We start from the raw sequence: 26,916 nt of genomic DNA, 5'->3' as shown, positions 1-26,916 counted from the left end.
TGCACAGCCTGGTGACCTTGTGCAAGTCTCAGTTTATCTCTAAAATAGGTGTAATAATAATGCTTCATAGATATTTAAGGTTTTTAGGGGGTGTACAGAAAGTATGCAGGAATATGGAATTTAAAACTGTACTAGGATCATATAATATTACTTATAGTTACTCGTCAGTCCAAGATTTATAGAGTTTACATGGTAAATCTTTGTGAAAGAAAAAGGATTTTTAACATTCCTGTGTCTTGGATGATTGATGTGAAATTGAAGGTTAATTATCTCCTAGATATAGAATAAGACACACCTGGTGGTGGTTTGGGAGTTTATGTGCCGGTAAAAGGTAGCTGATTTGCATTAACAATAGCTTGAGTTTATTTAGTGCCTGCTTTTTGAGCAGCTTGAAGTATCACACTTATTCATCAAAGAGATATTTTGAATTAAAATTTGTTTTAGGGGTTGTATTTTTAAAAACATTTTTGGAGGAAAAAATACTGTGTGTTGCTTCATGCACATTTGACTGCATTTCTATTAAAATTTCTGTTTCAATTAGCCATATATATATATATATATATATATATATATATATATATATTACTTATAAATAACAGTTTTCTGCCTCCTCAAGTATTAATTATATTTCACTATTCCAAGTATCTGCATCCTGACTGTTCTAGAAGAAATGACTGCTATCTAGACATATTCTGTGTTTAGGTTTCCAATACTTAATGAGACTTCCTGTGTACATGGCATTGTTCAAAGATGATGCTATTAATCAAAAGAATAACAGCTAGCATTCCTTGAGTACATTCTATGTAGCTGTTTAACACTTTGTAGTACTTATATATGTAAATTTTTTAAGTGAAGAAACTGAGGCTTAGAGAAAAATTTAGTAAGTAGCAGAGCCACAGCCTGTTTGTCTGACAAGCTCATGCTTTACTCCTGGATTATTACATTACTTCCCTTACGTTCCATTGATCTTCTACCTCTTCACATTCTGTACTTTAAACTTTGTTTATCTTTGAGTCTATTGCCTCTGATTTTTTTAAATTTATTTATTTATTTTTTTTATTTTTTAATATATGAAATTTACTGTCAAATTGGTTTCCATACAACACCCAGTGCTCATCCCAAAAGGTGCCCTCCTCAATACCCATCACCCACCCTGCCCTCCCTCCCACCCCCCATCAACCCTCAGTTTGTTCTCAGTTTTTAACAGTCTCTTATGCTTTGGCTCTCTCCCACTCTAAACTCTTTTTTTTTTTTTTTTCCTTCCCCTCCCCCATGGGTTTCTGTTACATTTCTCAGGATCCACATAAGAGTGAAACATATGGTATCTGTCTTTCTCTGTATGGCTTATTTCACTTAGCATCACACTCTCCAGTTCCATCCATGTTGCTACAAAAAGGCCATATTTCATTTTTTCTCTTTGCCACGTAGTATTCCATTGTGTATATAAACCACAATTTCTTTATCCATTCATCAGTTGATGGACATTTAGGCTCTTTCCATAATTTGGCTATTGTTGAGAGTGCCGCTATAAACATTGGGGTACAGGTGCCCCTATGCATCAGTACTCCTGTATCCCTTGGATAAATTCCTAGCAGTGCTATTGCTGGGTCATAGGGTAGGTCTATTTTTAATTTTCTGAGGAACCTCCACACTGCTTTCCAGAGCGGCTGCACCAATTTGCATTCCCACCAACAGTGCAAGAGGGTTCCTGTTTCTCCACATCCTCTCCAGCATCTATAGTCTCCTGATTTCTTCATTTTGGCCACTCTGACTGGCGTGAGGTGGTATCTGAGTGTGGTTTTGATTTGTATTTCCCTGATAAGGAGCGACGTTGAACATCTTTTCATGTGCCTGTTGGCCATCCGGATGTCTTCTTTAGAGAAGTGTCTATTCATGTTTTCTGCCCATTTCTTCACTGGGTTATTTGTTTTTCGGGTGTGGAGTTTGATGAGCTCTTTATAGATTTTGGGTACTAGCCCTTTGTCCGATGTGTCATTTGCAAATATCTTTTCCCATTCCGTTGGTTGCCTTTTAGTTTTGTTGGTTGTTTCCTTTGCTGTGCAGAAGCTTTTTATCTTCATAAGGTCCCAGTAATTCACTTTTGCTTCTAATTCCCTTGCCTTTGGGGATGTGCCGAGTAAGAGATTGCTACGGCTGAGGTCAGAGAGGTCTTTTCCTGCTTTCTCCTCTAAGGTTTTGATGGTTTCCTGTCTCACATTCAGGTCCTTTATCCATTTTGAGTTTATTTTTGTGAATGGTGTGAGAAAGTGGTCTAGTTTCAACCTTCTGCATGTTGCTGTCCAGTTCTCCCAGCACCATTTGTTAAAGAGACTATCTTATTTCCATTGGATGTTCTTTCCTGCTTTGTCAAAGATGAGTTGGCCATACGTTTGTGGGTCTAGTTCTGGGGTTTCTATTCTATTCCATTGGTCTATGTGTCTGTTTTTATGCCAATACCATGCTGTCTTGATGATGACAGCTTTGTAGTAGAGGCTAAAGTCTGGGATTGTGATGCCTCCTGCTTTGGTCTTCTTCTTCAAAATTACTTTGGCTATTAGGGGCCTTTTGTGGTTCCATATGAATTTGAGGATTGCTTGTTCTAGTTTCGAGAAGAATGCTGGTGCAATTTTGATTGGGATTGCATTGAATGTGTAGATAGCTTTGGGTAGTATTGACATTTTGACAATATTTATTCTTCCAATCCATGAGCAGGGAATGTCTTTCCATTTCTTTATATCTTCTTCAATTACCTGCATAAGCTTTCTATAGTTTTCAGCATACAGATCTTTTACATCTTTGGTTAGATTTATTCCTAGGTATTTTATGCTTCTTGGTGCAATTGTGAATGGGATCAGTTTCTTCATTTGCCTTTCTGTTGCTTCATTGTTAGTGTATAAGAATGCAACTGATTTCTGCACATTGATTTTGTATCCTGCAACTTTGCTGAATTCATGTATCAGTTCTAGCAGACTTTTGATGGAGTCTATTGGATTTTCCACGTATAATATCATGTCATCTGCAAAAAGCGAAAGCTTGGCTTCATCTTTGCCAATTTTAATGCCTTTGATTTCCTTTTGTTGTCTGATTGCTGATGCTAGAACTTCCAGCACTATATTAAACAACAGCGGTGAGAGTGGGCATCCCTGTCGTGTTCCTGATCTCAGGGAAAAAGCTCTCAGTTTTTCCCCGTTGAGGATGATGTTAGCTGTGGGCTTTTCATAAGTGGCTTTTATGATGTTTAAGTATGTTCCTTCTATCCCGACTTTCTCAAGGGTTTTTATTAAGAAAGGGTGCTGGATTTTGTCAAAGGCCTTTTCTGCATTGATTGACAGGATCATATGGTTCTTCTCTTTTTTTTTGTTAATGTGATGTATCACGTTGATCGATTTGCGAATGTTGAACCAGCCCTGCATCCCAGGAATGAATCCCACTTGATCATGGTGAATAATTCTTTTTATATGCTGTTGAATTCGATTTGCTAGTATCTTATTGAGAATTTTTGCATCCATATTCATCAGAGATATTGGCCTGTAGTTCTCTTTTTTTACTGGGTCTCTGTCTGGCTTAGGAATCAAAGTAATACTGGCTTCATAGAATGAGTCTGGAAGTTTTCCTTCCCTTTCTATTTCTTGGAATAGCTTGAGAAGGATAGGTATTATCTCTGCTTTAAACGTCTGGTAGAACTCCCCTGGGAAGCCATCTGGTCCTGGACTCTTACTTGTTGGGAGATTTTTGATAACCGATTCAATTTCTTCGCTGGTTATGGGTCTGTTCAAGCTTTCTATTTCCTCCTGATTGAGTTTTGGAAGAGTGTGGGTGTTTAGGAATTTGTCCATTTCTTCCAGGCTGTCCAATTTGTTGGCATATAATTTTTCATAGTATTCCCTGATAATTGTTTGTATCTCTGAGGGATTGGTTGTAATAATTCCATTTTCATTCATGATTTTATCTATTTGGGTCATCTCCCTTTTCTTTTTGAGAAGCCTGGCTAGAGGTTTGTCAATTTTGTTTATTTTTTCAAAAAACCAACTCTTGGTTTCGTTGATCTGCTCTACAGTTTTTTTAGATTCTATATTGTTTATTTCTGCTCTGATCTTTATGATTTCTCTTCTTCTGCTGGGTTTAGGCTGCCTTTGCTGTTCTGCTTCTATTTCCTTTAGGTGTGCTGTCAGATTTTGTATTTGGGATTTTTCTTGTTTCTTGAGATAGGCCTGGATTGCAATGTATTTTCCTCTCAGGACTGCCTTCGCTGCGTCCCAAAGCGTTTGGATTGTTGTATTTTCATTTTCATTTGTTTCCATATATTTTTTAATTTCTTCTCTAATTGCCTGGTTGACCCACTCATTCGTTAGTAGGGTGTTCTTTAACCTCCATGCTTTTGGAGGTTTTCCAGACTTTTTCCTGTGGTTGATTTCAAGCTTCATAGCATTGTGGTCTGAAAGTATGCATGGTATAATTTCAATTCTTGTAAACTTATGAAGGGCTGTTTTGTGACCCAGTATATGATCTATCTTGGAGAATGTTCCATGTGCACTCGAGAAGAAAGTATATTCTGTTGCTTTGGGATGAAGAGTTCTAAATATATCTGTCAAGTCCATCTGATCCAATGTATCATTCAGGGCCCTTGTTTCTTTATTGACTGTGTGTCTAAATGATCTATCCATTTCTGTAAGTGGGGTGTTAAAGTCCCCTGCAATGACCACATTCTTATCAATAAGGTTGCTTATGTTTATGAGTAATTGTTTTATATATCTGGGGGCTCCGGTATTTGGCGCATAGACATTTATAATAGTTAGCTCTTCCTGGTGGATAGACCCTGTGATTATTATATAATGCCCTTCTTCATCTCTTGTTACAGCCTTTAATTTAAAGTCTAGTTTGTCTGATATAAGTATGGCTACTCCAGCTTTCTTTTGGCTTCCAGGAGCATGATTAATAGTTCTCCATCCCCTCACTCTCAATCTAAAGGTGTCCTCAGATCTAAAATGAGTCTCTTGTAGACAGCAAATAGATGGGTCTTGTTTTTTTATCCATACTGGTACCCTATGTCTTTTAGTTGGCGCATTTAATCCATTTACATTCAGTGTTATTATAGAAAGATACGGGTTTAGAGTCATTGTGATGTCTGTATGTTTTATGCTTGTAGTGATGTCTCTGGTACTTTGTCTCACAGGATCCCCCTTAGGATCTCTTGTAGGGCTGGTTTCGTGGTGACAAATTCCTTCAGTTTTTGTTTGTTTGGGAAGACCTTTATCTCTCCTTGTATTCTAAATGACAGACTTGCTGGATAAAGGATTCTCGGCTGCATATTTTTTCTGTTTAGCACACTGTAGATATCGTGCCAAGCCTTTCTGGCCTGCCAAGTTTCAAAGGAGAGATCAGTCACGAGTCTTATAGGTCTCCCTTTATATGTGAGGGCACGTTTATCCCTTGCTGCTTTCAGAATTTTCTCTTTATCCTTGTATTTTGCCAGTTTCACTATGATATGTCGTGCAGAAGATCGATTCAAGTTACGTCTGAAGGGAGTTCTCTGTGCCTCTTGGATTTCAATGCCTTTTTCCTTCCCCAGATCAGGGAAGTTCTCAGCTATAATTTCTTCAAGTACCCCTTCAGCACCTTTCCCTCTCTCTTCCTCCTCTGGGATACCAATTATGCGTATATTATTTCTTTTTAGTGTATCACTTAGTTCTCTAATTTTCCCCTCATACTCCTGAATTTTTTTATCTCTCTTTCTTTCAGCTTCCTCTTTCTCCATAACTTTATCTTCTAGTTCACCTATTCTCTCCTCTGCCTCTTCAAGCCGAGCCGTCGTGGTTTCCATTTTGTTTTGCATTTCGTTTAAAGCGTTTTTCAGCTCCTCGTGACTGTTCCTTAGTCCCTTGATCTCTGTGGCAAGAGATTCTCTGCTGTCCTGTATACTGTTTTCAAGCCCAGCGATTAATTTTATGACTATTATTCTAAATTCACTTTCTGTTATATTATTTAAATCCTTTTTGATCAGTTCATTAGCTGTTGTTATTTCCTGGAGATTCTTCTGAGGGGAATTCTTCCGTTTGGTCATTTTGGATAGTTCCTGGAGTGGTGAGGACCTGCAGGGCACTTCCCCTGTGCTGTGGTGTATAACTGGAGTTGGTGGGCGGGGCTGCAGTCCGACCTGATGTCTGCCCCCAGCCCACCGCTGGGGCCACAGTCAGACTGGTGTGTGCCGCCTCTGATTTTTTTTAATTTATGTTATTGGATATTTCTCAATTCCATGCTTATCCACAATATATCCTAGTTGCCTTACCATTTTTAAAAATGTTCTACTTTGAGGTAGTTTCAAATCTCTGTACTAACAGAGAGCTCCTATATACTTACTTTATCCAGATTTCACCAATTGTTTACATTTTTCCCTGTTTATCATTTTCTCTATATGTGTGTCTTTTTCTTTCTGTTTACATATACACAGATACACACACACACACACACACATACACATGTATGTACATATTACCAATAAACACTTTGAATGTGAGTTGGGGATATTAGTCCCCTTTATCACTAAATACTTCCATGTATACTTCCTAAAAACAAGCATATTCTCTTACATATAGCACAGTTATCAAAATCAGGAAAGTTAACATTGATATAATGCTATTATCTTATGCACAGTACATATTCAATTTCATTGGTTGTCTCCAAAATATCTTTTACAGCTCTATTTTCCCAGTCCAGGATCTATCCAGGATCACACATTACATTTAATTGCTGTGCCTCTTTGGATCCCTTTAATCTGCAATACTTCATCCACCTTTCTTTTCTTTTTTATTTTTAAAATAAAAACATTGCTTTGGAGGTAAGGTAACACAGTGATACGTAGTGCCTTAATAAACCATGTGGAGGAGGATGTTGTGTTTATTTTCTAATTGGAATAGAATCAGGGGTAACGACTGAAGAGGCAGCCAATGGCGAAAGTGAGTGTGGCCTGGGAGGCTAGCAGACTGCCCAGATGTGTCCTACAAGGAGTCACTCTCTTCATGGGGGCACCAGTCTGTGAAGTCTGATCTTTAGTTTGGTAGGCTTAAAATTAAACTTTGCTAGAATAGCAAGGTGACTGTCCTTCTAGAGACTGACTACAAGAATTATAGTCACAGAACACTCTAGCCATCAGAATATAATCTTAAGTCATTAGTGAATTCTCTTCCTCTAGACTAGTCTAGCCCAGAGCCTTTCTTTTATTGATCTTGACATTTTATTAGATTATAGGCCAGGTATTTGTAGCACATCCTACTTTGGTTTTATCAGATGTTTCCTTATGGTTAGATTCAGTTCATTCATTTTTGGAAGGAGTATCACAGAAATGATGCCGTGTTGATCTTGGTGCATGATAATGGGAGGTGTCAGTTTAATATGTGGAGAGATACTATTAGACTATGTAACATTATGTTCCTTGTCAAATTTTTACCTACTGCTTGCAGTGTCCATTAATGATTTTCTAATTCTATCATTTCTCCCGTATTTATTAGCTGGGGTTCTACTGTAAGGAAGAGCTTTCTCTTTTTCTTTCTGTTTCTTTCTTTCTTTCTTTCTTTCTTTCTGTCTGTCTTTCTTTCGTTCTTTCTTTCTGTCTTTCTTTCGTTCTTTCGTTCTTTCCTTCCTTCCAGATGTATTCATGGATTCTTATTTTTTTCAATAGGTTATAATCTGCCACTATTATTAAGTTATTTTAATGCTCAGATTGTTCCAGATTTGGTCTGTAGGAGCCCCTTTAAAGTCTGTGAAGTGACTTTAAAGTGACTTGTGTGTCCTTTACTATGATCCCGTAATTTTTCATTACTTCCTTACATTCTGGTGCAAAAGAATGTCCCTGGTTCATCTTATAATTTTCCTGCTCTAACATTCAAGTGAACCTTTCTCCAAAAAGTCCTGCCCTATTTAATATTTTGAAAACAAGATTGCCTCCCTCATCCCTCCTTTTCTTCCTCCCTTCCTTCCTTCCTTCCTAACTTCCTTCCTTTCTGTGTGTGCTTTGTCTAGGCATAGAAAAAGCACAATCATATCAGAACATTGTGCAAATTTGCTGGAACCTTTGTGTGTAAGCTTTCCTTCATTCTCTTATCTTGCCTTTTCAGTAGCTATTTTGATTGATTATGTGTTAGTCTCTGGACTCTGGGTTTCACACTTATCCCTGTTTTGGTTTAGTCTCTTTTGTTCCCTATCTTGGTACTTGATTTGTGCCTACCACTGACCTTGCTTCCACTCTCTATTCTTGGCTGTGAAATTTAACTTATATTTTCTTTTCATCCACATTTTAGCCTACTTCTCATATTCAACTCCATTCTTCTAGTCCTGGGTAATATCCTTAAAGAATCTTCTCTGGCTGCAGGCCTAAGATTAGGACACTTGCTACAGTGATAAAGCCTTTACTGGGAATGCTGTTTTGTTTTTTTTTTTAATGTTTATTTATTTTTGAGAGAGAGAGAGAGGGAACAAGTGGGGGAAGGGAAGAGAGAGATGGAGACAGAGTCTGGCTAGGCTCTGAATTGTCAGCACAGAGCATGATGCTGGGCTGAAACTCACGAGCTGTGAGATCATGACCTGAGCTGAAGTCAGACGCTTAATCGACTGAGCCACCCAAGTGCCCTGGGAATTGTTTTTGCACTTCATTGTCTAGTAGTCTTGGACTCAAATGGACCAGGGCAAAGATAATTTTTTTTTTTTTTTTCAGGAGAGAAAGTAAGGTGTCTGGGTGCAACATAAGGAAATTGCATGTGAGCATTTATCTGGCTCTCCAAACAGAACCAAGTATTCAGGAAAGACTAATGGAACACCAAGACTGCACTCTGTAACATCTTTAAATATAGCAAGATCAACTGTGTTATACTGTTCAGCTGAATTAATTATCACGTATGTGATATGGAAACCCTACAGGGAACAAGAGATGCTAGAAGAAGCATAAGGCATATATTTTAAAAGAAGGCACATCTTACAAAGATTACCATCTTTTATTGAGGGTGTAAGGCAAGAATCCTCAGCTGATTTCAGTGAATTCCTGGGATTAAACAGCTTTGGGGAGTTATGGCCACATGTACCAATCACAGAAACTAACCAACATTAATAACAGGCTCCAAGGAGGTTTTTGCTTGGCAGGGGTAGAGGTGGCTACAATTGTCCCCATCAATACTATACCTCACAGAATGAAAACTGGGATGGGAGGAAGCAAAAAGAGCTTTTCCCTAGTCACTCTTATTCCAGCATGTGAGCTAATAGATAAGAAAGTATGCAAATATGTTAAACATTCTGCATTCTGGTTACTTTTTTGTTTTACTCTAGTTAAGTAGATAATTGCAGAGCAATGTGTGAGTCATACAAGAAAAAAGTTTCATGATTTAAGAGTCATATTTTCATGATTTAATTCAAGTCATGTAAGGAAATCCATTCTCCATCACTTACCATAGTCACAATTTGTCCAATGAATTTTGGTCATTTCCAAAAAATCCCCAAATCTTCCTTATATGAAAAAAGACTTGCCACTTCTGAGAATGAGAATATTCAAAATAAATTCTTCAGATGCTTGAAGGCACTTCTCAAAGAGGAGCTCTAAGGGTCTTCTGAGGATATAGCAACATCATTGAAATAAATATGCCATGTTGGAATGTCTGTGCTTGGACAGAGATGAAATATCTTAAGTATATGAGCTTTTAAGGGTGTGCTTAAACAGACAATCCTATTTTTAGTGGATGCCCTTGATCATGCTATTTGACATTTGAAGACCTAATGTTACAGAATCATCATCTTATTAGGTTGAAAAAAAAGAGAGAGATTAGACCAAGTAGAGACTGTTTCAGATATCACCTAGAACTTGATTTTGTTTGTTTGTTTTAATGTGTCTTAAAGTCAAAGTACTGAAATATAGCTCCTTTTATTTAAAAAAAATTAATGTTTATTTATTTTTGAGAGAGAGAGAGAGAGACAGAGTGAAAGTGGGGGAGGGGCAGAAAAAGAGGGAGACACAGAATCCAAACAGGCTCCAGGCTCTGAGCTTTCAGCACAGAGCCTGACCTGGGGCTTGCACCCACAGACCATGAGATCATGACCTGAGCTGAAGACAGACACTCAACCAACTGAGCTACCCAGATGCCCCTGAAATATAGTACCTTTTAATTGAGTTTCTAGCTAGTTGAATCTGAATCAGTTTAGTCAATAATATTTACTGAGTATTTATTATTATTATTATTATTATTATCATTTTTCAATCAATGGGCAGAGTTCTTCTCTTGACAATTGGATCCTCTTAATGAGATTTTCCTCCATCCTTCTGTACCCTCCTCACCCCCACCCCAACTCTGAAGAAGATGAGTATTTTAAGAATTCAGCAAGGATATTTGAAATAAGAGTATGAAACCTTGGGTTCTAATTCCATAGGTGCTATTTCTTAGGTCTAGTGTTACTGGTGGATCATAAGTTGGTGGATCACCTGGGAGCTTTTTAGAAATACAGAGGTCCAGGCCTGACTCCTGACCTTTAATCATAATTTGAATTTAACAAGATCCCTAGATGATTCAAATTCATGTATACATTAGAGTTCGAGAACGCTTACCTGTAAATTTGGCAATAATTTATAAGCTATTTCAAAAAACAATTGTGAGGTCAAAATGCGTATGCCTTCAAGAATTTGAGGAATTTGACTCTTTCCTCAGAGGTGGCAAAACTTTTTTATTTGTGGGAGAATTTTGCAAAATAAAAAGTGCTAGCAGTTGTAATCAAATTGGTTAAGTCACATAGAAACATGATCTAAAGAATATGCAGGTTTTCTGCGGTCCTTAGTGTGAGGAGATTTGCCTTTATTCTATGGTTTTTATTTTATTTGAGATTTCAATAGAGAGGGGATGCAAATAAACTAAAATTAGCAAGCATTCATTGTGTGCTTACCAAATGTAAAGAATGAGGCTAGATAGTAGACAGTAACATGATTGGCTAGGACATCATCTTTACTACTAAAGGCCTTACCTGGAATTTAAAAATGACTTACTGAATTGAAATGTTGAATTGAGAACAGGTGGGTGAACAACTACTTGTAATACAAGGTAGAATGATAACTATTAAAAGGATCTAAGCAATACATTGTGGGAATGGGAGGAGAGAAGCAGCATTGTCCACCTGCTGCCACAACTCCCCAAACCAGCATTTTTCCTTTTTGATGGTAGCTGCTTGGTGTTTGTACTCTTATCCACATCCCACTCAATTGAACTCCATTTTAGTAAGAATGGTTTCTGTGCTGAAGACATTGCATATTCAGATCTCCGACTTCAAATATTCTTTTTTTTTAATGTTTATTTATTTTTGAGACAGAGAGGGACAGAGCGCGAGTGGGGGAGGGTCAGAGAGAGAGGGAGACACAGAATCTGAAACAGGCTCCAGGCTCTGAGCTGTCAGCACAGAGCCCGGTGCAGGGCTGAAACCCACAAACCCGTGAGATCATGACCTGAGCCGAAGTCGGATGCTGAACCGACTGGGCCACCCAGGCGCCCCTCGAATATTCTTTTTAAAACACATATAGTAGTGGGAGTGGGCATTGAAGGAGAAGTAGGATTTCCATGTGTGGGAAAGGGCATCCAGGCCTAAGGAAGTGTGAGCAAGAGATAGTGAGTGCCTTAACTCTGGCCCTGGGGTGGACCAGAAGTGACCAGAAGTGGTGGTAGGGATAGGAGAGGATCCTATCAAAAAGATATGATTGGGGGGCGCCTGGGTGGCTCAGTCGGTTGAGCGGCCGACTTCGCTCAGGTCATGATCTCGCAGGTCCGTGAGTTCGAGCCCCGCGTCGGGCTCTGTGCTGACAGCTCAGAGCCTGGAGCCTGTTTCAGATTCTGTGTCTCCCCCTCTCTGACCCTCCCCCGTTCATGCTCTGTCTCTCTCTGTCTCAAAAATAAATAAACGTTAAAAAAAAAAATTAAAAAAAAAAAAAAAGATACGCTTGGAAAGTGCCAAACAAATATAGATCAGGCCTTAAAAAAATACAGCTGACTAAGCAAGAGTAAAAAATGACATTGGTTGTAGAATTGCCTTCAAATTTAAATAATCTTTGACTTAAGTGAAGTTACCTTTTTCCTTTCTAGTGGTTGATTAGGTAGGAATGCTAAGTAGACAAAGGATGAAATAGACTATGAACATATTATCAGGCTTAGAGATCATAAGTTAATTAATATTTTCAAATTTAACATGAAAGTACTGTCCATAGCGTTTTCCTAAGTATGATTAAGTCACTGCTATCTGTTATGTTTCAAAGTATATCTTGTTGGTATGTATCTTTAACATAAATATGATGAATATACTTCCATTTCTGGATAATTTATACACCTAATACTTCAAAATTTGGCAACTTGTAAATGCTGCTTACAAACAGTGTTTACATCCTTAACATCAATGCAAAGAAAAAGCATCTTGAAATTTGAAAAAAATTGTTTTTACAAGTCATTATTCGTTAGAGAATATACAGCTTCAGAAATATTTACAGGGATTCTTTTTTCTTTTATGTTTAATTAATACTTGAGACCAGGTAATGTCTTTGGATTCCACTTTTTTTTTTTTAATTTTCTTAATGTCTACTTATTATTGAGAGACAGAGAGAGAGCATGAGCAGGGGAGGGGCAGAGAGAGAGGGGGAGACTCAGAATCTGAAATAGGCTCCAGGCTCTGAGCTGTCAGCACAGAGCCAGATGCAGGGGTCGAACTCAGGAACCACGAGATCATGACATGAGCCGAAGTCAGCTGCTTAACTGACTGAGCCACCCAGGTGCCCCGAATTCCACTTTTTTTTTATTCCTTATTCTTCTGACTTTTGTCAACCCAATTAGTACCCTATCATCCCTTACTATATTCAAATATCTGAGAAGGATTTATGTCTGTATGACTTTTATCTTCCTTTTATTTTTATATTTATTATTGAAGTGTAGTTGACATATTTTGCTCAGCTATAGTGTTGCTATATGCTCAACATAGTGTTGTAACAATTCTGTACATTTCTCTATTACTCAGTGCTCACCACAGTAAGTATAGTCACCATCTCTCACTATATAACAGTATAACATTATTATAATATTATCGACTATATTCCCTATGCTGTACTTTTTATCTCTGAAACATTTATTTTATAACTGGAAATTTGTATGTCTTAATCCCCTTCACCTATTTTGTTCATTCCCCCCCCCCACCCCATCACCCACCATTCTGGCAACCACCAGTTTGTTCTCTATACTTATCAGTTTGTTTCTGTTTTTGTTTGTTTGTTTTTGATTCCACATATAAGTGAAATCATATGGTATTTGTTTTTCTCTGTCTGACTTATTTTACTTTGCATAATACCCTCTACGTCCATCCATGTTATTGCAAATGGCACAATACATTCTTATTTATGGCTGAGTAATATCCTATTGTGTATTATACCACATCTTCTTTATCCATTCATCTATTGATGGACACTCAAGTTACTTTCATACCTTGGCTATTGTAAACAATTCTGCAATGAACACAAGGATGTGTATGTATTTTCAAATTAGTGTTTTTGTTGTGTTTGGATAAATACCCAGGAGTGGAATTACTGGATCATACGGTACTTCTATTTTTAATTTTTTGAGAAACCCCCATACTCTTCCCACAGTGGTTGCATCAATTTATATTCCCACCAATAGTGCACAAGGGTTCCTTTTGATCCATGTGCTCACCAAACACTAGTTTTTTTAAATTTTTATTTTATTTTATCAAAAAATTAACTTTCCTTATTTTGAGAGAGGGAGAGAGAGAATGAGTTTGCAAGCAGGGGAGGGGCATAGAGAGAGGGAGACAGAGAATCCCAAGTGGGCTCTGCACTGACAGTGCAGAGCCCCATGCAAGGCTCAAACTCATGAACTATGAGATCATGACCTGAGCCAAAATCCAGAGTCAGGTGTTTAACTGACTGAACTACCCAGGTGCCCCCATTTTTATTTTTATTTTTTTATTTTAGAGAGAGTGCATGAGTGGGAGAGAAGGGGGTGGGGAGAGAGAGAGAGGAAAGAAAGAGAGAGAGAAACTTCAAGCAGATTCCATGTTCAGTGCAAAGTCCAACATGAAGCTTTATCCCACGACCCTGGGATCATGACCTGAGTCAAAATCAAGAGTTGGGCACTCATCCAACTGAGCCACTTGTTTTTTGTTTTGTTTTTCTTTCTTTCTTTCTTTCTTTCTTTCTTTCTTTCTTTCTTTCTTTCTTTCTTTCTTTCTTTTTCTTCCTTCCTTCCTTTCTTTCTTTTCTTTCTTTCTTTCTTTCTTTCTTTCTTTCTTTCTTTTTCTTTCTTTCATTAGTAGACATTTGAATTGGTGTGAGATGATATCTTATGGTTTGGATTTGCATTTCTCTGATGATGAGTGATGTTGAGGATCTTTTCATGTGTCTGTTGGTTATCTGTACATCTTCTCTGGAGAAATGTCTGTTCATGTTTTCTGCCCATTTTTTTAATTGGAATTTTTTGGTGTTGTTATATTTTTAAATATATTTTGGATATTAATCCTTTGTTGGGTATATTGTTTGCAAATATCTTCTCTCATTCAGTAGGTTGCCTTTTCATTTTGTTGATGGATTCCTTTGTTATGCAAAACCTTTTCATTTTGGTAGTTGCAATAGTTTATGTTGCTTTTGTTCACTTTTCCTGATGGAGACCTATCCATAAATATGTTGCTAAGGCCAGTGTCCAAGAGATTACTGCCTATGTTTTCTTTTAGGAGTTTTATGGTTTCAGGTCTTATAATTAGGTCTTTAATCCATTTTGGGTTTATTTTGTGTATGGTGTAAAAAAGTGGTCCATTTCCATTCTTTTCATGTAACTGTCCAGTTTTCCCAACACCAGTGGTTGAAGAGACGTTCATTGTATGTTCTTGTTTCCTTTGTCATAGATTAATTGACCATATAAGTGTGGATTTATTTTTAGTTTCTCTATCCTATTCTATTAGTCTGTGTCTAGTTTTGTGCCAGTGCCATACTGTTTTGATTACTATAGTGTTGTAATATATCTTGAAATTTGAGATTGTGAGACCCACAGCTATTATTCTTCCTCACAATACCTTTGGCTATTTTGGGTCTTTTGTGGTTTCATGAAATTTTTAATATTATTTGTTCTTTTTATCTTTTGTTCTTACACATTTTCCAAACTGACTTCACAGTTACTTTATTGCCAGTGGCAAAATAAAGTTGTACCTCGGTGTAAAATTTGAGTATTTTTAAGTTTTCTATGTAAATCTTGCTATTTATGAAACACTTAAAATTTTTGTTATTTAAAAAATATATAATACATACAAGAGAATATGTGTGATTTATAGATAATATATGCAGAATAATAAAACAATAAGCATTTCTGGAATCACAACCCAAATCTAGAACTTGACCATTGCTATTTGCATCTACCTGTGTTCCTCCCTCACCCCATTTTCTTGCCCACCCCTTCTCCTGAGGTAATTATATCTTTTCATGTGCTTCTTTGTTTTGGTCTAAATATTTCTTCACATATGTATATATCTATGCCTAAAAATACATATATAGTTTAGTTTTGTGTGTTTGTGAACTTTACAAAAATATTTTTATGCTGAGACTTGCTTTCATCATTGAGCATTGTTTTCAAGATTTATTCATGTAATTTCATGATAACTGGAATTTATTCATTTTCACTACTGCATAAATTCTATTTTGAGAATATGCCACATTTATTCATTTTCCTTTTGATGGACATTGGACTGATTCATAATTTTTTGCTATTATGATCTCTGCTACTATGAAAATTTTGGTTTGTTTCCTGGTGCATATGTGCAAGAGTTCATTTAAGATGTGTACTGGGGAGTAGAAATGCTAGATTATAGCAGAAATAAATGTTCAATTTTACAAGATAAGACAAGATTATTTTCTTAAGTGGTTATAGCAATTCCACTCATCAGGAATAAATAAAAGTTGCTATTGATCCATATCTTTTTCTTTTTTATTAATATTTTAAATGTTTAGTTATTTTTGAGAGAGAAAGAGAGCGCAAGCGGGGGAGAGGCAGAGAGAGAGGGAGACACAGAATCTGAAGCAGGCTCCAGGGTCTTAGCTGTCAGCACAGAGCCTGACATGAGGCTTGAACTTTTGAAACATGAGATCATGACCTGAGCTGAAGTTGGGCGGTTAACTGAAGAGCAACCCAAGTGCCCCTATATCTTTTTATTTTTATCAGTGATGTACATTTCCTTCACTGTGAAATGCCTGTTCATACTTTTGACCCATTTTTCTTCCTTTTCACTTATATGTCTTTTCCTTTTTGATTTGTTGGGCTTTGCATATGTAGATACTGTTCCTTTGCCTATGTGTGATGAAAATGTCTCCTCTAAATTCATATCTTGTCTTTTTCACTTTCTTTATTGAAATGTAATTGATACATAATAAACTACACATGTGGAGTGCATGGTTTAATATGTTTTGAAATATGTATATTTTAGTGCAACTATTAGCGCAATCAAGATAGTAAACATATACATTGCTGCTTAAAGTTTCCTCTTGTCCCTTGATAATCCTTCCCACTCACCTCTTCCTGCCAGCCTTCACCCCAACCCCCATTCCTAGGCACCACTGAATTTTTTTTTTCTGTCAGTATAGAATTTGTATTTTCTAGAATTTTTTTAACTGGTATAAAACATGCACTCACTTTTGTCTGACTTTTTTCACTTGATTATTTTGAGATTTATCTATGTTGTGTGTATCAATAGTTTGTTACTTTTTATTGCTGAATAGTATTTTACTGTATGGATATTCCACAATGTGTTTATTCATTCGTCTATTGACAAACATTTGGGTTGTTTCCAGATTTGACTTTTCATAGGGACATATATGTGTTCCTTTCTCTTAGATAATACCTAGAACATGAATGGTTGGATCATACAGTAGTTGTATGCTTAACTTTTTAAGAAACTGAAAAACTGTTTTTCAAAGTGGTTATAACATTTTTCATTTTCAGTATCAGTGTCATGAGAGTTCCAGTTCCTTCACATCCCCATCAATCCTTGGTATGATCAGTGTTTTTAATTTAGCCATTCTAATAAATAACTAGTGGTATCTCATTGTGGTTTTGATTTTTCATTTCCCTAGTGACCAATGATGTTGAATATCTTTCCATGTGGGTTTTTTTTTTTGCCATCTATTATTTTCTTTAGTGAAGTGCCTGTCCAAATATTTTGGTCATTTTTCTATTGGATTGTTTGGTGTCTTATTGTTTTGAGCATTCTTTACATGCTCTAGAAATAAGTGTTTTTTTAAATTTTTTTTTTTACATTTATGTATTTTTGAGAAACAGAGTGAGACAAAGCATGAGCGGGGAAGGGGCAGAGAGAGGAGACACAGAATCTGAAGCAGGCTCCAGGCTCTGAGCAAGTGGTCAGCACAGAGCCTGATGCGGGGCCCAAACCTACAAACTGTGAGATCATGACCTGAACCAAAGTCAGACGCTCAACCGACTGAGCAACCCAGGTGCCCCAAAGTTTGTTTGTTTTTTTTTAAATCAGATATATGATTTGCAAAGGAACATAATTCTATGCTCATATTTATTTTCTCTAAAAAATTTTAAGTTTTTATTCTACTGTTGTCTGGCTTCCATTATTGCTTTTGAGAAGTCTGATTAGTCTTTTTTCTCTGACTGATTTTAAGATCCTTGCATTGTCTTTGGTATTCTGCAATTTTATTATGGTATGTACATAGCTTTTGTTTATTCTCTTTTGTGTAAGTTCTTACTTTCAGTATCTGTGAATTCATATTTTCATAAGTTCTAGAAATTTTATATCTATCGTCTCTTTAACTAGGATTTGTTATTTATCCTATTTTCTCCTCAAAGATATCTATTAGAAAAATACTTGGCTTTCTTATCCATTCTTTATACATTCAAATTATAATTTCATATATTCTATTTCATCTTCTCTTATGTTGAATTCTGGGTAATTTCTTTGGGAATATTTTCCAGTTCTACTTTATTTAATCTGCTGTTTAACCCATCAATTGAGTTTTTAACTTAAGAAGCCCTGATTTCTTTACTGAAACCAAGATCTGGGACCTAGGTGTACTTGCTCTTGGATTGTTTTTCCCACTATGCCCTCTCAGCCTACAAATGTATAATAGAACTAGGAAACATATAGATACATAATCATTTTTATTTCCAATCATAGTTTTCTGTATCTGTCTCACTCCTTTTCTCCCTTTTACCCTTCCTCCTCTTTCTTCCTTTGTCCTCCTTCTTCCTTCCTCTTTTTTCCTTCCTTCCTTCCATTCCTTTTAAAAATTTTGAATTTATACACATAGCCTCAATTCTAATCCAATACTACTTTATTTATTCATTATTCTTTGATATACATATTCTATATAACGGAGAATGCTATATAGAGGCCAAAGTCTGGATATTAATTGTGCTTATTCTTACTGGGGTTTCATTAATTCTAGGTCCTTTCAGCATATTGATTAAGAAAACATCTGTGTGTGTACTAACCTTTGTACATACATATCTGTAAATATTTCTATATGTATTCATTTGTACCCATATTAAGCTAAAAAAGAGTTTATACTGATGTTTCCAATCTAATCCAAAATCATATAGATCATTCTAGTACCCTACTCCCCACCTGTCTCCACCTACTTGTCTGTAACCCCCTACTCCAATAGTGAGAAACCTGGTTCCCACCATCCTCCATCCATTTAACTGTTCAATTCTAGTATATATATACAGTGGTTCCAAAGTTCCTAACTTGTACTATTCCATGGGAAACAAATTTGCCAACTAGAAAATAGAGAGGGTTCTTTTGTAATAATTCCTTTGTCTTTGGTTTTACAGTTTCTACTCATTTGTAGGACACCTTTTTCTCCTACTGCCTTCAGGGAGGTTGTTTCATACATTTGTAATACAGTTAGATTCTTTTGTCTTAATCTGTGTTTCATTTTGGGATTCCCTGACCTCCAAAATTATTTTTAAAAATTTGCATACATTAAGGTTTACTCTCTGTGCTGTAATGTTCTATGGACTTTGACAAATGCTTCTTGTTAGGTGTCCACTACTGCAGTATCATTACAGAATATTTTCATCACCCTGTGCTTTATCTATTTAATCCTCCTCCCCACTCGCAGAACCTCTAGTGACCACTGATCATTTTACTGTCTCTTTACTTTTGCTTTTTCTAAAATATTATATAAGTTAACTCAAACAATAGGTAGCCTTTTCAGACTGGCTTTTTAAACTTAGCATTTAAGAATCTTCTATGTTTTTCTTAACTTTATACCTCATTCCTCCTTATCATTGAATATGAATTTACTATATTTTATCTATTCATTGAAAGTCATCTTGGTTGCTTCCAGCTTTTGCAATTATGAATATAGCTCCTATAAGAATTCTCATGCAGATAAAAATGCAGTTTTCATGATTTCCTTATTTTTGTTATTGTTCTTTGGGATCATGTGTATGTAGTTCTTTTAATTAGCAAATTTTTTCATATATACATATATGCAGAAGCAATTTTTGTGATGGTACATGACATTTGATCCTTTCCTTAAATATTTTCACAGATATTCAAGAATTTTATGAGTTGACATTGCTAAATTCTCAAAAAAGTTGTGATCAGAAGATAGAAGAAGCCAATCAAGTTGCACAGAAATGGGAGAAGGCATCCCTTCTTGCTCCATGCCATGAAAACCTTCAAAAATCTGGAGAGGTATATACTGAAACATCTAAAAGAACTAAAGAATATTATCACTTACTTATACCTGTAAAGTGGTCACAGTCATAGTAGTAGTAATCATTATCAAAAGATGACAACAACAATAATATAAACATAGTTGTACTATACTGTATGCAGTGTTTTATATATAAAAATCCAGATTTTGCCAAGAGAAAATAGGGCATAGGAAGGACATGATTCTTCCATAGTACAAGTGAGCTCTGTTATGCATATTGTGATAGTTTGAATTAACTCAAGTTTAAGGCATTCTGGAATTTCACAACATGGCTCTAGACGCAGTGTGGCAATAAAATGGGTAGTGGGAGTAGAAAGTGTGGTCTATGGCTGTGATCTCCATAGCAGGGCCCTATATCTTTAGGAGTTTTAAAATGATCCATTAAGGTTTAGGGACAAAATACTAGAACTTCCATTTATATTTTTTATCATGTTCTTTTTTTAAATTTTTGAATAATTTATATTATATAGTATATTAACAGTAATACATATACATTTAAAAATAAATATAAGGCTAGTAGAGTTGTATGTTCAAATGATTTTTATAGATAGGGTTATGAGATCAAATGTTTGGAGACTACTGTTAGAATTAACACTTACCAAGAGTAAGGCAATTCGAGGAATGTCTCAGGTTCATAACAGAAGATTAATATGGAAGCAGGGGCAGATCAATGATATTTTTAAGTGGCATTCAGTACTTGGAAAGCAGGTAGTACTACACACACACACACACACACACACACACACACACACACCCAAACACACAATCTGTCAAGACTGGTATAGTGAAGCTGACTTGGAAGGTACATGGAATCCTAGTGCTAATCAATGGCACTTTGCTGAATCTTTGGATTATTAACTGAGGCCTGTGATATACTTTTTATCCTGCTCAAAATTGATTTGAAATCAGAAAAGACTAAGATTGCCTTAGTTAATTACTTGAAGAAAATGTTAACAATATGTGTTAATTAACAATAATGTGTTAATTGATACCAACTATATGAAGTTTATAAAATACTAAAAGCATTAAAAAATCTCAATTTCAATACATAACATTATTTTCACTTTTTTAGTCTTTTTTTATGTACAAATATATGTTCAAAAATTGGTACACCAGAATATAGAGTATTTTTTCATGACTTTTAGATTTAATGCTATACTAATATTTGCCCATATCATGTCATTAAATATTTTTGGCTACATTAAATATTTAATGGCTACAAAAATATTCCGTCTTTTGGCATTTATTTAAATAATTCTCCATTCCACATTTAGGCCATCTCCAGTTTTCTGCTATGAATAATGCTATAATAGACATCTGTATATATAAACCATTGAGTCTTTTCGGATGATTTCACTGGGGTTAATTTTATTAATGAAACTACTGAGTTCAAGGACATTGACATTTGTAATGCTTTTGATACAAATTGTCAAAGTGCTTTGCAGAAAGATACTACCAGCAGTATTTGAAAAGGCATATCTACCTATGTTTTCTATTTCGTTGCATCATCTTCAATTTCTTTCATCAGTGTTTTATAGTGTTCAGGATACAGGTCTTTCATCTCTTTGGTTAGGTTTATTCCTAGGTATCTTATTGTTTTTGATGCAGTTGTAAATGGGACTGATGCCTTAATTCCTCTTTCTCCTGCTTCATTATTGTTTTGTAGAAATGCAACAGATTTCTGTACATTGATTTTGTATCCTGCAAATTCATTTACTGAATTCATTTACCAGTTCTAGCAATTTTTTGGTGGAGTCTTCTGAGTTTTCTATATAGAATATTGTGTCATCTGTAACTGGTGAATTCCTTGCAGTTTTGGATTCCTTTTATTTTTTTGTGTTGTCTGATTGCTGAGGCTAGGACTCCCAGTACTGTGTTAAATAACATTGGTGAGAGTGCATATCCCTGCCTTGTTCCTGATCATGGAGGAAAAGCTCTCAGTTTTTCCCCCCTGAGGATATTGGCTGTGAATTGTTCATATATAACCTTTCTTATGTTCTTGCTCTGCTTTGATGAGGGTTTCTATTATGAATGGATGTTGTATTTTGTCCAGTGCTTTTTCTGCATCTGTTGAGAGGGTTCTCAATAGATAGGGTTCTTATCCTTTCTTTTATTAATGTGGTGTATCACATTGATTGATATGATTTGTGAATATTGAACCACACTTGCAGCTCAAAAATAAATCCTACTTGATTGTGGTGAATGATTCTTTTAATGTACCGATGGATTTGATTTACTAGTATCTTGTTGAGAATTTTTGCATTCGTGTTCATCAGGGATACTGGTCTGTAGTTCTCTTTTTTAGTGGAGTCTTTGTCTGACTTTGGTATCAGGGTAATGATGGCCTCATAGAATGAATTTGGAAGTTTTCTTTCCATTTCTATTTTTTGGAATAGTTTGAGAAAAAAGATGTTAACTCTTCTTTAATGTTTGGTGGAACTCACCTATGAAGCCATTGTGTTTTGGGAGATTTTTGATTACTGATTCAATTTCTTTGCTGGTTATCAGTCTGTTCAAGTTTTCTATTTTCTCCTTTTTCAGTTTTGGTAGTTTATGTTTCTAGGAATTTATCCATTTCTTCCAGGTTGTCCAATTTGTTGGCATATAGTTTTTCATAATATTCTCTTAAAATTGTTTGTATTTCTGTGGTATTGGTTGTTATTTCTCTTCTCTCATTTGTGGTTTTATTTATATGGGTCCTTTCTCTTTTCTTTTTGATAAGCCTGGCTAGAGCTTTATCAATTTTATTAATTTTTTTCAAAGAATCAGCTCCTGGTTTCATCAGTCTGTCCTATTGTTTCTTTTAGTTTCTATATCATTTTATTTCTGTTCCAATCTTTTTTATTTCCCTTTTTCTGCTGGCTTTAGGCTTTGTTTGTTTTCCTTTTTCTAGCTCCTTTAGGTATAAGGTTAGGTTGTTTGAGATTTTTCTTACTTCTTGAGGTAGACATGTATTGCTGTAAAATTACCTCTTAGAACCACTTTTGCTACATTCCAAAGATTTTGGCCCGTGTATATTCATTTTCATTTGTTTCCATGTATTTTTAAATTTCCTGGTTGACTCAGTAATTCTTTAGTGGCATGTTATTTAACCTCCATATAGTTGTGGTCTTCCCAAATTTTTTCTTGAGTTTGACTTCTAATTTCATAGCATTGTGGTCAGAGGATGCATGGTATGAAATTGACCTTTTTGTATTTATTGAGGCCTGATCTGTGATGTAATAGGTGATCTATTTTGGAGAATGTTCCATGTGCACTTGGAAAGAAGGTATGTTCTGCTATTTTAGGAGGAAATGTTCTGAATATATCTGTTAAGTACATCCAGTCCAGTGTGTCATTGAAAGTCATCATTTCCTTGTTGATTCTCTGTTTAGATCTGCCCATTGAGGTATGTGAGGTGTTAAAGTCCCCTACTATTATTGTGTTATTACCAATTAGTTCCTTTTTGTTTGTTATTAATTGTTTTATACATTTGGATTGTTCTGTTTTGGGTGCATAAATATTTACAATTGTTATGCCTGCTTTTTGGATTGTCCCCTTTATGATTAACATCATGCCCTTTTCTGCCTCTTTTCCAGTCTTAGTATTAAAGTCTAGGTTGTCTGATACAAGTATTGCTATTCTGAGTTTCTTTTGGCATCCATTTGAATGATAAATGTTTTTCCACCCCCTCACTTTCTTTTTTAAAAAAAATTTTTAATGTTTATTTTTGAAGGAATGGGGGAGGGGCAGAGAGCGAGGGAGACAGAGAATCCAAAGCAGGGCTCCAGGCCCAGAGCTGTCAGCACAGAGCCTGACTCTGGGCTTGAACTCATGAGCTCTGAGATCCTGGCCTGAGCTGAAGTTGGACGCCTAACTGACTGAGCCACCCAAGCGCCCCCTCCACCCCTTCACTTTCAATCTGCAAGTGTCTTTAGGTCTAAAATGAATATCTTGTAGGTAGCATATTTATGGGTCTTTTTTTAAAAATCCATTCTGACACCTTATGTCTTTTGATTGGAGTGTTTAAATCATTTACATTTAAAGTAATTATTTTTTAAAATTTATTTATTTTTGAGAGAATGAGTGAAAGTGGGGGAGGGGCAGGCAGAAAGGAGACGGAGGATATAAAGCGGGCTCTGTACTGACAGCAGTGAGACAGATGTGGGGCTCAAACTCATGAACCATGAGATCATGAGCCATAGTCAGATGCTTAACAGGCTGAGCAACCCAAGTGCCCCTACACTCAAAGGAATTATTAACAGATATGTATTTATTGCCATTTTATTACTTGTTTTTTCATAGTTTCTGGAGGTTTTCTCTGATCCTATCTTATCTTTGTCACTTTTGTTCTCTCCTTTGCACTCAAAGAGTCCCCTTTAGTATTTCTTGCAGGGCTGGTTTAGTGGTCATGAATTCCTTTAGTTTTTGTTTGTCTGGAAAACTCTTTATCTCTCCTTCTATTCTCAATGATAGCTTGCTGGATAAAGTATTCTTGGCTGCAGATTTTTCCCATTCAGCCCTTTGAATATATCATTTCTCTCCCTTTTAGTTTGCCTAGTTTCTGTTGAGAAATCTTCAGCTATCCTTATGGGTTTTCCTTTATAAGTTAATGACTTCTTTTGTCTTGCTCCTTTTAAGATTTTTTTCTTTATCACTATATTTTTCAAATTTCATTACAATGTCTTAGGGTTGTCCTTCTTTTGGTGACTTTGATGAGAGTTATTTGTGACTCCTGGATCTAGAGGTCTGTTTTCCTTCCCCAGTTTTAGGGAGAGTTCTGCTATTCTTTCTTAAAATAAATTCTCCACCCCCCCCTTCTTCTCTTTTCTTCTGGGACTCCTATAATACAAATGTTATTACATTTGATGGAGTCTTTGAGTTCCCTAAGTCAATTCTCATGTTCCATAATTCTATCTTTGATTCAGCTTCATTATTTTCCATTATATTGTCTTCTAGGTCGCTAATTCATTCCTCTGCTTTTTTCCAGCTTACTGTTCATTGCATCAAGCTTGTTTTCAATCTCATTTATTGCATTTTTCATGTCTGATAGATTCTTTTTTTTTTTAACTCCTATCTCTTTTATAAGAGTCTCACTCAAGCCCAGTGAGTATCCTTATGGTTGTTGCTTTAAATTCTGCATCAGTCATGCTACTTATATCTGTTTTGCTTAGATCTCTGGACATTGCCTTATGTTATTATTTGATTTGGGATGAATTCCTCCATCTTGGCATTTTGCCTAAGTCTCTGCATTTTTCTTTGTGTTAGAAAAGCCAGTTATGTCTCCTGCTCTTGAGAGTAATGGTCTTATGAAGAAGTCCTGTAGTGCCCAGGTTTTGGTGCTTCGTGGGGTTTCTCAGGTGTGTGCTCTGCTGCTGTGTTGTGGCTGCTCTGTCCTTCAGACCAGACATCTGTAGAGGCTCTTCTTGCCTTCTATGAGCAGTGTTTGATCCCTTGCCTTAATGTGGTTACTTTTAAGTGGGTGTGTTCTCATCTGCTTGTGAAATGAGATCTGACACCAACTTCACCAGTATGAGGCCCTGCAGAACTTTCTGGCTAGAAGATGTAGAGTGGGCAGGGGTTTGTGCTGATCTTCTGGGGAAAGGGCCCATCACACTGGGACTGAGGCAAGTTTGACTCAGAAGGGCAGTCCTGGCAGAGCAAAGGGCAGTGGAGCTTGGTGTAAGCAATTTGGGAAGCCAGTGTTGGAGATGGAAGCAAGTTAGGAAGCCAGTGTTGGAGCTGTGCTGTTCTGTGTTTATACTGAGTGGTTGGGGAGGGAAATGGTGCCATCCAGCTCCCCTGTTCCTGGAGAGGTGTCTCTGTGAATTGTGCCTACCAGCAACGTTCTGCCCCAGACATTCTTCCAGTTGCTATTTTCACACTGTCTGCCCCTGTTGTTGTTTGCCTGCCTTCTCTCCATGAGCAGGGCATACCCTCAGGTCTCTATCCTAGCCAAGCTTGCTGACCTTTCAAACTCCAGGCTTTAAGCCCAGCTCGTTGCAAGAACTCATGAAATTTATCTCCTTTTGTTTTCCAACCCAATGGCTTTGGGGAAACATTCTCCTTTTGTGTTTCCCTGTGTGCTCCTCTTTCTCTCACCTTTTTCCAGGACCACAGCTTCCTCCCCTCTGCAGCACTTATGATCCATTTCTCCCCTATACCACATCTCTGTACTTCCTACCTTTTTCAATGTGGCCTCTTTTCTCCTTTGAGTTGTGTTTTTTTTTCCGTCAGGCTTCAGGCCAATTTCTGGGGTATTTAGCTCTTTTATCTCTGCTGTAAGGGTCTCAATAATATCTTCTTTTCTCAAGCCCAGTGAATATCTTTATGATTATTGTTTTATATTCTCCATCAGGCATGTTACTTATATCTGTTTTACTTAGATCTCTGGGCATAGCTTTAGGCTGTTCATTTGGGATTGATTTGGGATGAATTCCTCTGTCTTGGTATTTTTTTTAGAAAAATGCTTAATGTTTATTTATTTTTGAGAAGGAGAGTGTGTGAGCAGGAGAGGGGCAGAGAGAGCAAGGGAGACACAGAATCTGAAGCAGGCTCCAGACTCTGAGCTGTTAGCACAGAGTCTGATGTGGGGCTTGAATTTATGAACCTTGAGACCATGAACTGAGCTGAAGTTGGATGCTTAATTGACTGAACCACCCAGGCTCCCCCCACCTCTGTCTTGGTATTTTGTCTAAGTCTCTGCCTTCTTCTTCAGTGTGGCCTCTTCTCTCCCTTTAGTTTTGGAGTTTGTTCTGTCAGTCTTCGGGTCAATTTCTGTGGTATTTCAGATGATTTGGTAGTTATCTCGTTGTGTTCATTGGACGAGACAAGCCTAGGGTACTTCAACTCCATTGCCATCTTCTTCTCCCTCTATTTATTTCTTTTGTTATTCTTTCATGCTCTTTGTTTTTCAAAGTGGTATAAAATTCTTACTGTTTTGTAAGAGCATTTTATGTATGAAATATGTCATCCTATTGTCATAATTATTGCATTTCTTGTTTCTTGATTTCTATTAATTCTGCTTATAGTGTTTTTTGACATTTAAAGTGTTTTTAATTTTTTTAATGATGAAATCTACCACCATGTTTTCTTTTTTCTTTTTCTTTTCTTTCTTTCTTTTTTTCTTTTTTTCCATTCCAGCATTAGTTAGCTATTCTCTGATGTTTTTTTCTAGGCTCTTATTCCTTTTTTTT

At 36.4% G+C, this 26,916-nt stretch overlaps 1 protein-coding gene across 11 annotated transcripts in view; it reads left to right on the top strand.

Moving 5' to 3' along the window:
- The window catches only part of DLG2 (discs large MAGUK scaffold protein 2), a 2,072,859-nt gene that overhangs the window by 295,462 nt on the left and 1,750,481 nt on the right, over positions 1 to 26,916 (top strand). For all 11 annotated transcript variants that reach the window (XM_019450186.2, XM_019450181.2, XM_019450179.2 and 8 more), the window contains exon 3: positions 19,574 to 19,719. In XM_019450186.2, the coding sequence (XP_019305731.2) occupies positions 19,574 to 19,719 (146 nt within the window). The remainder of the gene's footprint in view (positions 1 to 19,573; positions 19,720 to 26,916) is intronic.

This window comes from Panthera pardus, unplaced genomic scaffold, assembly GCF_024362965.1.
Source record: "Panthera pardus isolate Hobbes unplaced genomic scaffold, ASM2436296v1 HiC_scaffold_12, whole genome shotgun sequence".
NCBI lineage: Eukaryota > Metazoa > Chordata > Mammalia > Carnivora > Felidae > Panthera > Panthera pardus.
The sequence above is the reverse complement of the archived record's forward strand: the minus strand, read 5'-3'. Positions and strand labels throughout refer to the sequence as shown.